Below are 15,012 nucleotides of genomic sequence, written 5' to 3'. Positions count from 1 at the left end.
AGGAGAGGGGCTCAGAGAAGGGCCTCCGGTGCAGAAACTTAATACAAAAGCAGGTTTATGTGTCAAGAGACACCTAAGTGGTACATGGGTCCTAAGCTGCTTATAGGGACACTGAACTGAGCCCATGTGAACCAAGATTTGAAATCACAAACCCAGGAGCTCTGTAACTAATAGTTGGCCGCCAAGCAGACTTGCTCTCCCTACCACTGTCACTTCCAAAATCAATTCCCATCCTCACCCTGGGCTTTGTTGCTACTGTGAAAGCCAAAAGATTCTGGTTGGCCTAGAAAAGGGGTCAGCAAAATTATTCAGCAGGGGGCCAGTCCACTGTCCCTCAGACCTTGTGGGGGGGCCAGACTATATTGGGGGGGGAATGATGCAAGAGCACCACGAGCCCCGCTGGCTGCTTACAAGCGGCAGGGGCTGGCAGCGGCAGAGGGATGATGAGTGGAGAACGAAAGGGCTCCGGAGAGGGGCTGCTTAAAATGGCAGCCACTCAAGCGCTGCTGCTGCTGGCAACAACAAAGCCCAGCCCCCTTCCTCCTCCAGGCAGGGCAGGGAGAAGTCAGGAGGAGGGAAGGAGGAGGCGCTGCCGCCGCCATGTGAGGGAAAGGGAGGGAGAGGAAAAGAACGCGCACGCACTGGTGATCCATGCGGTGATTCCTGGATCATCCGCGGGCCGGATCCAGAAGGCAATTGGGCCTGATCTGGCCTGTGGACCTGAGTTTGCCAACCCATGGCCTAGAAATTAGGTCCCTGGTCCACACCAGTTGATCACTTGCTTCCTTGCTTCCACTGTCAATGCAAGCAGATTCAATTCATAAAGTGCTCCACTGAGGGGGAAGTTCTACACGGCATAGGTCATTCACATAAGGTGATGACATATGGGTGATGCAGGTCTTCCAGCACTAGGGCGGGGGGGGGGGGAGAACACCCTGTGTGAATCAGCCAGTTCTGAAGAACAAAGATGGAGTGGCTATGACAATGAACACGCAAGACTTGGCAATACTTACTCTGGGTGGCCGAGGAACCAAATCCCCCACCGGTGGCGCTGAAAGGGTTCTTATTTGCTGCCTCATGGCTTGGCTTTCCTCCTAGGCCACTGAAGAAACCACCACCTCTCCCGCCGCTGCTTCCAGACCCGAAGAGACCCCCGCCAGAAGAAGTCTGCTGTAAGGAGGAACAAAAAGTGGGGGAGAACTGTTTTCACTGGCTCGCAGGTACACAGGGGCCAGATTCCATGAGGACTAGAGGTATTCTACAAGCACCCCTGCAGACTTGGGCTAGGATCCAAAAAGTGTAAGTGGGCTTGCAAATTCTCCGACTCTATATTTTAGATACAGTGGTACCTCTAGTTGCGAACATGATCTGTTCCTGGGTGCCATTTGCACCCCAAAAAGTCTGCAACTAGAGCGGTGCTTCTGTGCAAGCGTGAAGCATAATATACCCAGAACGCTTCCGCGCATTTGGCGAAACCCGGAAGTTCCAGGTATGCCACGTTCATAACCCGAAAATCTGCAACACAAAGCGAACGCAACTAGAGATATGACTGTACATATGACTTTTAGATATGACTTTTACATACAAAAATTTTGGTGAAATGTATATAGCATGATTTTCAAAAGTTATTTGTTAAAGTAGACTAAAATTAAAGGAAAAGAAAGTCACAATTATTATTTTTTAAATCACAACAGCAACAGAAGATAAAACACCCACCCACGCATGCACATAAAAACATCCCTGAAAAGTTTTGACATCTTATTTAAAAGGGTCAGTCTCTAGGACTGACTGTCCTGAAGCTGGAAACAGATTCCAGGGTTTAGGTACCACCACCAAAGAGTTGCTGCTTGGCATTATCTGCTAACCTGACAGATGAATGGGATGGGACAGCCATGAGTTTAGAAAGCAAGTATTAAGTAGATAATGTGTTCAACTTCATCTGTACTCTGGGGAACTGTGGTGGGCTATAGACATCTGAATACTTGCAAGCTGAGAAGGACAATGTATTTCCTTCCGTCTTCTAGGCTCTTCCTCCCCCTACTCTGCTAAGAACACAGGAGCCATCTTTTCTAGGGGAAAGAATCTGAATCCTGTGTGATTAGCAAAGTGGGCGGGGGGGCGGGAGGGAGGCGGGAAAGGAGCCAGCCAATCAGTTCCTGCAAGATGGGAGATTGGATTTTGGGGAACAGATTTAAGATGATAAGAAAAGCCTGCTGGATCAGGCCAGCGGCCCATCTGGTGCAGCATCCTGTTCTCACAGTGACCACCCGGTTGCCCCAATGGGAAACCCACAAGCAGGATCAAAGCAAAAGGAGCAACTCTCTCCTTCCTGGGGTTCCCAAAAACTGGTGTTCAGCAACATCACTGCTTCAAACAGCGAAGGCAGAGCCCAGGCATTTTTTCATGGTCAGGTGAGCTAGGATATAAAAGCTCATGTGGTCTTCAAGGTATCCTCGACTCATATTGCTCCGCACTGTATGAAGCACTTCCTTGCATGTCCCTGAATTGACCACAATGCAAATCTATGGCAGGATGAACCAATGTTGTTGGATTCCAGCTTCCAGCAGCCCTGGCCAGGATGGTCAGTGGTCAGGGATGATGGGAGGCAGGAGATGAGCAGCATCCAGAGGGCAACACATTGGCTATTCCTGATCTATAATCTTGGAATATATAAACCCCTAAGGGGGGTTCCCCTGCTCTTCCCACCAGAACCAAGCACAGGGGTTTTTTTGCGCATGAAGAAGCGTGACGATAAGTTTAGGAAAGATTACCTGGCCAAAGAGGTTCCCGCTGGTGTTGGTCGCTTGCCCGAACACAGGGCCTGGGCTGCTGGAGCCAAATGCTGGACATGGGAGAAAAAGAAAGAAAAGAGGCCAGGGAGAAAAAGTCAGCATTTAGACTCAAGACAAATGAGGACTGCTGGACTAGAACCAAAGATATGAGTTTGAGGGGAGGGGTCAGTCTGGATGATGCCAGGAGTCCCTTCCAAGTATTGGGATCCTGTGTCTGGGGTAGAATGCATGAGAGCAAGCTTGCCAAGCCAGTCCCTTTGTCCAGGCTAGGGGTTGCCAAAGTGGGAAGATGTTATCACTGGATCAAGTTCATCAATTCTGTTGAATTAACTAACCTAAATATATTTAATTGTCTTTTGAATAACTCTGCCATTGATTAACACAGTGTTTTGAATTGCACTGTTTTCATTGCCCTTGGTGAATCATGCAAATTTTGAATAATGCTTTTCATAGGGTAGGGAGCACTGGGGATGAGTTTATGGAACCAAGGGGGAAGTGGCCTGAAAGACTTTGGGAACCACTGGATTGTGCTAGCTGAGGCTGATGGGAGTTGTAGTCCAAAAAGCCAGGTTAACTGGGGGATACAATCCAAAGTGTCTAGAGGAGAACAAGTCAGTGAAGGAGACCATAGAATATAGACTTGCATGTGCAGAATGAGGAGGCCTTGCTAGAAATGCCACTGCCATGTCAAGTTTGTAGGAGGTGCATTGATGTGCGGCACGCTATGGAACATCCCCCCTTATGAGTTGAGTGTGGCCCCCTCCTTGTATAATTTTTCACAAAAATGTACCTCTTTGCCCAGGTCTTTTGAGAAGAAGTGGGGAGGAGAGAGGAGGACTGTGCCACAGCTCAGTGGGGTTGAGCACCTGCTTTGCATGCAGAACGATCCAGGTTCAATCCCCAGCCGTATCTCTGGGAAGGACTGGGAAAGACTCCCTTGGCCTGAGATGCGGGAGAGCTGTTGCCAGCCCATGTGGACACCACTGATCACCTGATCAGTATATGGTAGCTTCCTACATTTAGTGATGTCATCTGGAAGCCCCCTATTGCGGTGCTCTTGCTGGCCTTGATTGCTATGCAAAATGGTTTTAATTGTGGGCTTAGTGATAAGTACAGCATGGCCTCAACATATTACATTAAGCCAGGATAGGCAACGTGGTGCCCCCTGTACATGAATAAGCTTCAACTCCCATCACCTTTCCTTTTCTCCAAAAAAAGGAAAAATACTGAGCAATGCTGAGGTTCTAAAATCTTGAAGGAATTAAAAAGGCCTGGATTTCCATTAAATACATCTCAAAATGGCAGCAACTGATAAATGAGTCCCAGCCGAGGACTCAGATTTCCTTTGTGCAAGAAGGATCTGGAGCTGTGTTAATCACCTGTTCCCATGAAAAGATAATGAAGTGTTTGTATTAAAAAGAATTCCCCTGCTCACTTCAAAATGCACACCCTGCCATCAAAACTAAGGCACTTTCCTGTAATTAAGGCCCCTTTCCTGTAGGCAGGGCTCACTTATGCCTTTTAAAATATTTTGTCCTGGTAATTAGCAGGGCGGCGGGGGGGGGGTTCTTTCTTAAATGTGCATCTTGTATATTGAAACCTAATTAGTTTTCCACCTTTGGGCACTGTGATCCATGGGGAGAGCTCCCTCCGCCCCATCCCCCTGCTGTGCTTCTGGGGAGTGGAATGTCTTGATGGATCATGCCCTGGGCTTCCCCATCACCTTTCCTGTACATTACAGGGGCCTCCAGGCAGGAACTGCATTTCCAATTCTTTCAGTGAGAAAACTAAAAATGTCCCAGATCATTGATATTTCTTCTGAAAACTTGAGGTTTTTAAAGTCACCTTTAAAATTTGGTGGGATACCACTTAAGGTGCCACAGGACACCTCATGGGAACACAGGAAGAACACCAGAAGCTGTCTTATTTGAAGTCAGATCACTGGTCTTTCAAGCTCAGTATTGTCTACACTGACTGGCAGCGGCTCTCCGGGGTTTCAGGCAGAAAGTCTTTCTCAGCCAGCCCTGGAGATGCTGCTGGGGAATGAACCTGGGACCTTCTGCATGCAAAGCAGATGTTTCACCAATGAGTCATGGACCTTTCCCTTAAAAAATAAAGCAAGATTCTAGTCCTCATGGATCTGAATGAAGGGCTGAATTGAACAGAACCATAGGATGCTGTCTTATAACTGAGCCAGGGCACTGGGTTCAACCAGCTCAGTATTGTCCACACTGAGTCTCATCGTCTCTCCTGACCCAACATGGAGATTGTAGGTACTGAAGCTGAGACCTTCTGCATGCAAGGCAGTCCCTCTGCCACTGAGCTATGGCTCTTTCCTCTCCCGCTTAACCCTTTACCCCTTGGTCCCTGCACATGCCTTCTTACCTGAAGCTTGACAGAAACTGAATCCAGCCGAGGATGTTGGGGTGGTGGCAGCGGCTGCACCCCCAAAGATGGATGCCCCCTGTCCGAAGCTGGAGCTCTGCCCAAAAGCAGGGGTGCTGCTTTGGCCAAAGAGGCTGGTGCCTGCAGTGGCTGCAGGCTGTCCGAAAGTGAAGGAGCTGGTGGTGCTTGTGCTGGATGGTGCCCCGAAGACGCTCCCACTGCTGGATGCAGGGGTGGTGGAAGACGCCATCTGCCCAAATGCAGGAGCAGCCCCGAAGGCTGCCTGGTTGAAGGTGAACCCACTGGATGTGCTGGCTGGCTGGCCGAAGGTGGGGGCTTGGCCAAAGGCTGGCTGAGCAAAGCCTGTGGAGGTGGTGGCACTACCAAAAGCTGATGTACTGAACCCGGGAGTTGCTGCCTGTGTGGTGATGGTGGAGGTGGATGGTGGCGGGGTGGCAGGGGGTTGGTTAAATGGAGAAGGCGGCGCTGCAGAGAGCTGGCCGAAGATGGGGGGCATGGAAGGGGTCACCAATGCCTCAATTGCAGGTTGGCTGAAGGCTGAGCCGGAAGAGCAGGTGGCAGGGGGCTGTGCAAACACAGAAGGGGCTGAGACATTGGCTGTGAACGCAGAGGTGCCAGTGGCCGGGGCCTGGATGGACGCACTTGGGCTACAGGAAGCTGGAAGCGCTCTGGTCACTTCGGCAGGCTGAGAGGCCATGCTTGCTGAAGGCAAGGTTGCTGGAGTGTGCTGGTCCAGAGATGTTGCCACAGAAACCACCTCAGCCTTTGAATCAGTAGGAGAAGTGGCGGGAACGGCTTCTTTGGCAGGTGCTACTGTTCCCGCTGCTGCCACAGCAAGACTGATTGCATCCACCTCTTCCAACGAAGGTGTGGCCACAGCAGGAGGATCTCGAGGAGGTTCTGGAGTATGGACCTGGGGCTGGGGCAGCAGCTGCATTGCTCCAAGCTTGCTGGCATCACTCTGAGGCAGCTTTTCAGGGCCTGGGGAGGTTCTGGCATCTTCTTCTCCTTTACCTGTTGGTGTGGTGCCCACAGCAGTTGGAGCTGAACTCAACAGACTTCCGAATGACAGAGTAGCGTTTGCCGCCGGTGCAGAAGAGGGTGTTGCTGCTGCGGCATTTGCTGGCTGAATCCCAAGTGCAAAAGTTGACTTGGCACCTCCTGCAGGCGCTCCAAAGAGAGCAGGAGACCCTGTGTTGACCAATTGGACATTGCTGAAGATGGTGCTGCCAGACGTTGATGTTAAGCTGGTTGTCATCACAGAGGCAGCCACCTCTGTTGATTTGCTGACCTGCAAAGAGCTTCCAAGAGTAAACCCAGAAGGTATTGTGCTCGCTTTTGCTTGCTGTCCTCCTGTGGCATTAACAGGTGGAGGCTGTTTGGTAGTGGCAGCCTTGGAATTCTCATCAGCTTGACCGACTCTTAACCCAGAGAAACTCCCAAGGGTCTCCCCAGCAGCGGTGCCCTGGAAGAGGTGATCTCCTTGTTTTAATGGAAGCCCTTCCAGTTTCCCAGAGGTTGAGAAAGGGACTGAGGCCACAGGGGCTGAGGTCACCTGGCTGTTTGCCGGGCTTGGATCTCCTGAGCTACTGCTTGTCATGGGGACTCCTGGAAGACTGGACGGTTTTGCGGACCCAAAAGTGAAAGAGCTCTCCAGAGGGGTTCCAAATTTCACATTCCCGGAAAGGGGAAAGGCATCAGGCTGGCTCAGCTGTTTTGGAGGAGAAGGTATTGCTGCCAAGGCACAAGAGAAAGACACAAAGCAAATAAATTTCAAAGGTAAGGTTCACTGATCACTACCACCCAGCTCCAGAGCAGCATAAACCCTAGAATTCATATCTCAGAGGTAGATCATCTGTTTTGCCTGCAGAAGGTCCTAGGTTCAATCCCAATCAGCATCACCAGGCAGGGCTGGGAGAAACTCTGCCTCAATCACTGGAGAGTCACTGCCACTCAGTGCAGACAATACCATGCTAGGTGGACCCTAACAGCTCAACTCAATCAAAGGCAGCTTCCTATGTCCCTCTGCTTAGTTTGTTGAGTTGTGTATTGTTTGGTTTAACCTCAAAAACCTTTCCCCCCTCCTCTTCCAGACCATCAGTTCCACAGTATGTTACATAAACCACTCACCAACTTCTGGCAAACTGCAGCTATAGATCAAGTCAACCAGGTATTCCCAATCTCTTGAAACATTTGCTTCTGTTTACTCCTTTCCTGAAGACAGGAGTGCCTGGCGTGCTCTGGTCCATGGGGTCATGAAGAGTCGGACATGACTAAATGACTAAACAACACTCCTTTCCTACTGCATATATCCAGGGAGGTTTATGTTTAGTGGCAGAGCTTAGAGGTAGAGCATATTCTTTGCATGCAGAAGAGCCTAGGTTCAACCTCCAGCATACCCAGTTAAGAAAAAGGCCATCAGATGCTGTTGAGCTTTATCATGGACATGCTTGCTGGGCCTGATGGGACGTGTGGTTCAGCAACATCTGGAGGGCTAAAGGTTCCTTATCCCTTGATTAGAGAAGGAAGGAGTTGTGGCTGTACCAGCAGGACTAGAGAAGTTGTCCCCCCCCCCCAGCCTGAGGGCCACATTCTCTTCAAAATGCACACCCCATTTTAAAACAAAAACTCACCTTCTACTGGAGGGACAGGTGTTGCAAGAGAGGTGAGAATTGCATCAAGGTTAGCTTCAGGTCTAGAAGACAAAACAAAAACATTAATGTATAATATTTGGCCTTTTCAAGAAGGGAAGGTTTGCGGGAAGGGAAGACGGTACACGTGTATACACTACATATTTGTTCCAGTTAAACATCATGGCTCTCACTAATGGGAAGTATAGTTTGGTAGGATGCCAATAGTTCACTACCTACCTGCACTATGCATTGTCTATTTAACACTGTGTTGCTTTTTGTTTTTTTGTGGCTCTATATGCCACCCAAGTATGCGTCAGTGAGTGGCCAAACAGATCTAGTCATCATAATAATTTCTTAAAAAGAGAGTCCTGTTTAACAACTGTGCCACCTTTCTCTCCATTTATTTTCAGGTTTTCATAACACAGGCTTTTCCCTAAAAGCAATGAGATGATGAGCTATTCTACCTGAACTGCATGACAAGATGAAAGTGTTCGCTGAACGACCCCTCCATATATAAATTAAACATGTGCATGGTTACTTAATTTGCAGAACACATGCACAGTGCAGAATTTCAGCTTCTCCTAATTCACACATGGGAGCCTGGGTTCCTAATCCCCCGTAACCCCTTCCCATCTGAATCAGGTGTGGGAGAGGATTTTGCTGAAGTATAATTCCGATCAACCCTGGCTATTGGCCATGCTGGCTGCAAAGGCTGGTGGGAATTGTAGTTCAGCAACCGCAACACTGATCTAAATGGTTGTTCCCCAGGTCTGATTATAATGTGATGGAATGAGAACTGCCTACCCCATGGCGACCTTCTCCATGTGACTGCTTATGCAACTGAAGCCTCCAGATGGCAAAAGGACGATTTAGTCACCTCCATGAGTATAGATTACAGGCTTTCCCTCCCAAGCCATAAAAGTTACGTTATGGCTAACTGGGCCACTGCATCTTTTCCAGCTTCCATGCTCTCAAATTCAGCCCCTCCATGGCTGCATTTCAGTTTCTGTGCCTGGATCTGCATGAATGCTTTTGATTTTATATTTTATTTTATATATCCAGTGCTGCAGGTTGCAGGGGAGACTAGCCTGGGCAAATGAGGCACTGCCCTACTGACTTCAATCAGCCCCCCCCCCCTGTGTTCTGTTACTGTTGTTTATTGTTTGTAAGCCACTTTGGGATTCATTTGAATGGAAAGCGGCATAGAAATACAATAAATCAAATCAAATCAGTGTTGCCCCTTGCAGAACTCAGCTGGGAGGACTTAGCTGGCTTTGCCTGTCATTGGCTCTGGTGCCGCCTGCTGTTGGGCTCCTGACCTCCCAAACCCACCAGTCTCAACGCACACCAGTAGTTACTGGCAGGTTGACCAAAACACTGTGAGACATACAATTTCTGTCCTAGCAAAAGGACTATCGTTAGGGCTAGTGCCATTACGGAGAAATCGGCTTACAAATATTGCCAAGAATTCTGTTGGTGGCTGGTAATGAGATAGAATTTTGTGTGTTTGTGGGGTTTTTGTGTTCTTCTGAACCCTTGTCAGCAAGAGCCAAGGGCAGCCAAACCAGGATAGAAGGCAGGTTGTTGTATCCTCCCCTACAACAGTTCACTTGAGCTTCATCTCCACCTCCCACGCAGTGCACATAGGCTGCAAACCTGGCCATGCCTATTCTGAAGCACTGGATTTCATTGTGCTTATTCCCAAGTGGGGTGAGGGCTCCGGTCTTGCACCCCATATTTGCTCCGTGGAGCTCAAGGTGACAGCAATGACTCTCCTGTTTTAATCTCACAACAATCCTGCTAGGTAGTCCTGAAGGTTATTCCCCGGGTCCTCAATCTAACAGTCCAGGCATGTCCAACAGGTAGATTGTGATCTACCGGTAGATCACTGGATGTTTGTGGTAGATCACTGGTAGATCACTGGCTCCCCACAAAGAAGCTGAACAACCGTGGCTCCCCTTAAAAAAAGCTCAACATTTAACCTCCTCCCTGAAAAAACTCAACAACTTTGACCTGAACCCCCCAAAAACGGGATAGATCACTGCCAGTTTTTAACTCTGTGAGTAGATTGCAGTCTCTTGGGAGTTGGCCACACCTGTAATAGTCAAATGCAGCCTTTTACCAACCAGGTGCTCTCCACCTGTTTTGGACTACGACTCTAATCCCAAACAGCTAGAGGACACCACGTTGGCCACGGCTGCTCTAACCAAGACTCGAACTAAGAAGCCAGGGTGGCCTTCATCGCTCAGCCTAACACACCTCTCAGGAATATAACCACCGCATTACACCGACCCCCTGAAAAGTGATCACGTGCCTTGCTGTTCGTAACATTAGTGCTACCAAGGGACATCAAAGAAATGGAGACAGAAAGACGTCCATACATACACAGAGGTGGTAAATGTGAACGCTTTGTTGAACTGGGCAACTGTTGATGGAGTGGGTGCAGCAGCAGCAGAAGTCACGGATGCTGATATCTTCTGAGGGCCTTGCCCTGGGATTGTAAACACAGCACAGTTATACACACACCATAGATAGAGGGGAGGGAGAGGGGGAGAGACATTGCACTGTCAGCTTTCCCAGGACAAGTCTTTTTGAGTTACTATGTTTTATACCCCACCTTTCATCCAATTATTTTAAGATGAAGCAGGAACATTCTGCGTGCAAAGCACATGCTCTGCCACTGAGTTATGGGCTCTTCCTGGGACTTGCTGTGTTACCTCCCAAGATGGAATGGGCCATAAGAAGCCCTCTCCCTTTCCTCAAGACAAGTAATGATAGAGGAGCTAGTAACACTCTAGCCTAAGACAACAAATTCTGGGCAGAGAGCTCTGAAAACTGGCACTGAGTGGGTGGGGGCAGAGGGAGAGATTATATGACTGAGCTCCAATAAGCAGATCAAGCAGCTTTCCATAAATGTATCAGCTTAGCAAGCCTTTGAACCGCTCCGACTCCATCCCCACTGGAAATATGAACATGTATTCATGTGTGAGAGACAATACTTTAGAGAAGTTATAAAGGGGGTGAATGCATGAATGGTGTGAAGTGTGTGTAAGTGTTGTGAGAAGAGGGGGGGGGGAGGGAGAAGGAATGAATCAATGAATGAATCAATAAACAGTATATGGGAAACAGAATGAACGAATGTTGGCGTGGTGAGAGAAAGGATGGTGTGGCTCTGCCCCAAATTTGGCTATGGTCCTGGCCCAATACCTTCTCTCCTGCCCCCCTCCCCGCATGGAGCCCTTGATGGATTACCCCACAAACAAATGTATCCCTTGCAGGGAGGAAGGTTCATAGATAAGGCTATCAGTGACACCAGTCACAAAACCTATGCTCTACCCTCTATTGTCAGAGTCAGCATGCTTGTGAATACCAGGTTGGCCACTGTAGGGAAAGGATGCTGGACTAGATGCCCCACCCCCACCCTTTGGCCTGATCCAGCAACCTGGCTCATATGTTCCCAACTCCTAAGTTCACATAAACCGTAACCAGCCTTCAGAACTGAAAAACATGGTCTGACCATGGTTTCCAATTCCAGGTTGCTAACAGTGTTTGGCCTGAATCCCCACACACCCCACCCCAGAATCGCACCAACCCCCCTTTTCAGGGCTGTTTGCAGGTTCCTTGCTTGCACGACAAAAAAGTATTGCCAATGCCGGTAATAAAAATGATTTCAGTTTGAGTGGTTACCTAACCAAAGCAAGAATCAGTCTGGATTGCGTATGCACTGGAAGGAGGGGTGATGAACAGGGAGGCTGACAGCCACTACCTCCCAAGAGGTAATAGCACTGTGTATTTTTATTTATTTATTTAACTGCATACAAAAGCTATCAAGAGACCTTGGGCAAACATCTCTCGAAATTGTCACCATAACAACAAATGTTCAAAATGCGGCAAGAGTGGGTTCTGCAAACTCTTGCATTGGCTAAGAGACTTACACTGCAAGGCTGGAAAGATGAATAGTTTATCACTCAGCGGCTCAAGGATCTCACTGCCATGAACATATGCTTACACTTACTCAATTTCGTTTAGATACCTGTTTTGGGACTGCTTATATTGATGTGTTTATACAGCAATATTTTTCTGTTAAAATTCCAAAGAAAGGGGCATGCTGAGAGCAGACCCACTGAAATTAAGGGGCATGATTAACTTGGGTCCAGTAGTTTTAGTGGGCCTACTCTTGAGTAGGACTAGTGCTGTAAACAACAAAAATGTATTTTTAAAAAACAATAACCATAATTATTTTAAAAGGCAAGGAAGGTGCTGTAGGATTCAATACCCAACATTTTCAGCTTGCTCATGATTTAAATCTGTACTATTTGTTAAAATAAAAATAAAAATGTCATTTCTGATGGGGGATGAGGTCTGTTGCTTTCACGTTCCACTTGTGAGCCTCACAGAAGCACCTGACTGAGCTCCACTGGAGAAAGAAGGCTGGATGAAATTGGATCCAGAAAGACTTAAAAATAAATAAATCTTCACCCCATGGTTGCCAGCATTTCAGGTTTTAAGTGTCATTACCTATTTATGTAGCCAAAAAGTCACAATCCCTGCACAGCAGACTTGAATGCCCAGAACTGTACACATGATTCCTGTTGGTGGTTGCACCACTGATTTGTATAATGACATTACAACACTGTCAGTTTCATCCCTAATCCTGTTCCTAAAGATCCTGGAACCAGCCCTTTCAATGGCTACTACACCCTGGTGGCTGATGTCTTCATTGAGCTTATGCCACTACAGCCCTAAGTTCTTGCTCCTAGTCAGTAATTGCCACTTCAGATCTTGTTAGCTGGCAGTACCCAATGTTAGTTCTACTCAGAGTGGACCCATTGAAAATGATGGGACATGACTGACTTGGGTACATTGATTTCAGGATGTCTACCCTGAGTAGAACTTAGCTGCATACTGTATCTACCTGGCTCAATTTCACTATTTGTTGCAATTGGGATACTTTTACTCCATGGTACATCATAATTGCCTTGAGCAGGCCAAGTCCCTCTTCTTTCCCCCTCTGTCTGCAATTTTCTGGCCCTGCAACAATACTCAGGGTAGACATTCTGAAATCAAGCTTCTACATTTCTGCTTAACTAAGTAGTCCTGCAAGTGTGTTGAAATTACGATTAGTTTTGGGGAAATGCCATTTCTGAACAGATAAGCACTCTATGTTACACTGTTGGGACGGGACCTGCAATGAACCACTGGTGGGTGGAACACTTCCATTCCTTCTGCTGGCCAGCCAGCTCATACCCTTCCCCAGGTTACTCCATTCCATTCTAACACCCCCCCCCCCCATTTTTCCTGTTTTTCTCCTAAGGCACTCAGCATTGGCCACTGTGCATGCTCAGTCCATATTGGGCTATTTTTGGTTGGTTTTCTTGTACTTCTGTAAGCTATAGAGGGCCAGCCCCTCAGGTTCTTGTTTGTTGGTGGCTCTACTTTGGCTGCAGTCCCATCATCTCTCAACAATCAAGTTTACTATTAGAAGCAGAGATGGTGGATCCTCTGGTGCTTTCTGCTTCTCGCTCTGGGTTGTAACCAAGCTTTACCTGTCAGAGTAGACTCACTAAAATTAATGGATCTGAATTAGTCACATCCATTAACTACAACGGGTCTACTATGAGTAGGACTAGCACTGGTTTCCTACTCTTTGGGTTCCCCTCCCTTTAAATATTAAGGCAGGTGCCATCTCCAGTGTCTTTTGGAACCTACTGAAGATCGTCTTCTTCCCACAAGCCTTCTGCATACAGATCTTTCCCAGTTTGCATCTGCTTAAGAACTGTGTTTAGACAGTTTATCTTGTGTTTTTGATGCTCTGGGTGCCTTTAGGAGAAGGGTAAGGATATCAATTTGAACAACAACAGCAGCAGCATAAACTGACCTGTGCTCTTTTTGCCAGCTGATGGCTGGCCAGTAGATGCCATGGTGACACTTGCCACGGAAGAAGAGTTGGGTGGAGACTGCATCTTAAGTGAGCTTGGTGAAGGTCCCTAAAACAAAAACAAAACAAAACACATTAGTAGTTAGGCCAAGAAGCATGCAAGGAAGGATAAGGGCTTGAGAGATGGTGCACTCTAGGACAAGAAATAACTACAGGCAGCGACCATTTTGTGCATATCTGATTGACGCGCGACCACCGACACCCCCTGGAAGGGACAGGGTGGAACAGGGTTGGGGAAGAATGGGCTGACACACACACTGACCTGGAACACCCCCCCCACACAAATGGGGAGTTGCCTGTTTGCAGTCCCCGTGAAAAAGAGGAGGCACCATGCAAGGGCAGAAGAAACATGTCCTTAGCAGGCACACAGAAAATCTGCCCCAAGGCAAAGTTAGGAAATCCTACGCATGTTCAGCTTGGCACATCTGCTGCTTGGCCTTACCCACTTCAGACTACAAGCAGGTAAATATGCTTGAATGCAAAACCACCACCAACAACTAAACCTTATTGCACATAGAAAGCTTGTGTGTCAGGGAGAAGGCAGTAAGTAACAGCCCTTTCAGAATGCAAAGGTTGAAAGGCTTAATGTGCCATGTTCTTGGGGCACCATCAGCCATCCAGCTCAGAGGTGGATCAAGGAATAAGAGGCAGCACCCTGGTGAGGCAGTGTGCCCTCCAACCACTCCTGGACCATCCAGACCAGAAGGTGTTGTCTTGGCTGACTCCCTCAGCTAAAAGGAGTTAGCAGCCAGTCCTCATAACAGACTTGTTTTTACATCATTTTAATTCTATTGTAGCTTCATTACATTTTAACTATTCTCTTACATGTTTTTAGCAATCTGTGTTTAATCCATGTTTGTTTTAACCTCTGTGAGCCAGCTTGAGTCCCAGTTCTGGGGACAAGATGGGATAGAGGAGGAGGAGGAGGAGAAGAAGAAGAAGAAGGAGAAGAAGAAGAAGAAGAAGGAGAAGAAGCCTGAAAGAGGTAGTGGGCTCCTCTGCAGTTCAATCTCCCAAAATGCTACCTGCATTGTTCCCTGAATTGGTGCAATGTCCTCTGAAGTGCACCTGAAATGGTATCATGTTACCATTTATTAGGCCTCAGCAAGAAGCTATCATGCCCTAAAGCTGTGCCAATATCACCTTTGTAATTGGTAAACCAAAGTTTAGGAATCCCCTCCAGACAATGCTGAGTGAGAACTCCCATCATTCCTGGCCATTGGCCATGCGAGGTGCAGGGGCT

The 15,012-nt window shown here is 47.9% G+C and overlaps 1 protein-coding gene across 7 annotated transcripts in view; it reads right to left on the bottom strand.

Annotated features, from left to right (window-relative positions):
* NUP214 (nucleoporin 214) overlaps positions 1-15,012 on the bottom strand; it is an 83,967-nt gene that overhangs the window by 13,945 nt on the left and 55,010 nt on the right. For 6 of the 7 annotated variants that reach the window (XM_081180072.1, XM_081180069.1, XM_081180073.1 and 3 more), the window contains 6 exons: positions 13,710-13,818; positions 10,217-10,322; positions 7,832-7,893; positions 5,178-6,932; positions 2,772-2,842; positions 1,014-1,170 (listed from right to left, as the gene is read on the bottom strand). In XM_081180072.1, the coding sequence (XP_081036198.1) occupies positions 1,014-1,170; positions 2,772-2,842; positions 5,178-6,932; positions 7,832-7,893; positions 10,217-10,322; positions 13,710-13,818 (2,260 nt within the window). The remainder of the gene's footprint in view (positions 1-1,013; positions 1,171-2,771; positions 2,843-5,177; positions 6,933-7,831; positions 7,894-10,216; positions 10,323-13,709; positions 13,819-15,012) is intronic. The other variant, XM_081180071.1, reaches the window with a different exon arrangement.

Source organism: Podarcis bocagei (genome assembly GCF_964188305.1).
Source record: "Podarcis bocagei genome assembly, chromosome: Z".
In the NCBI taxonomy this organism is placed as follows: domain Eukaryota; kingdom Metazoa; phylum Chordata; class Lepidosauria; order Squamata; family Lacertidae; genus Podarcis; species Podarcis bocagei.
Note: the sequence above shows the minus strand (reverse complement) of the source record. Positions and strands in the feature narration are given on the sequence as shown.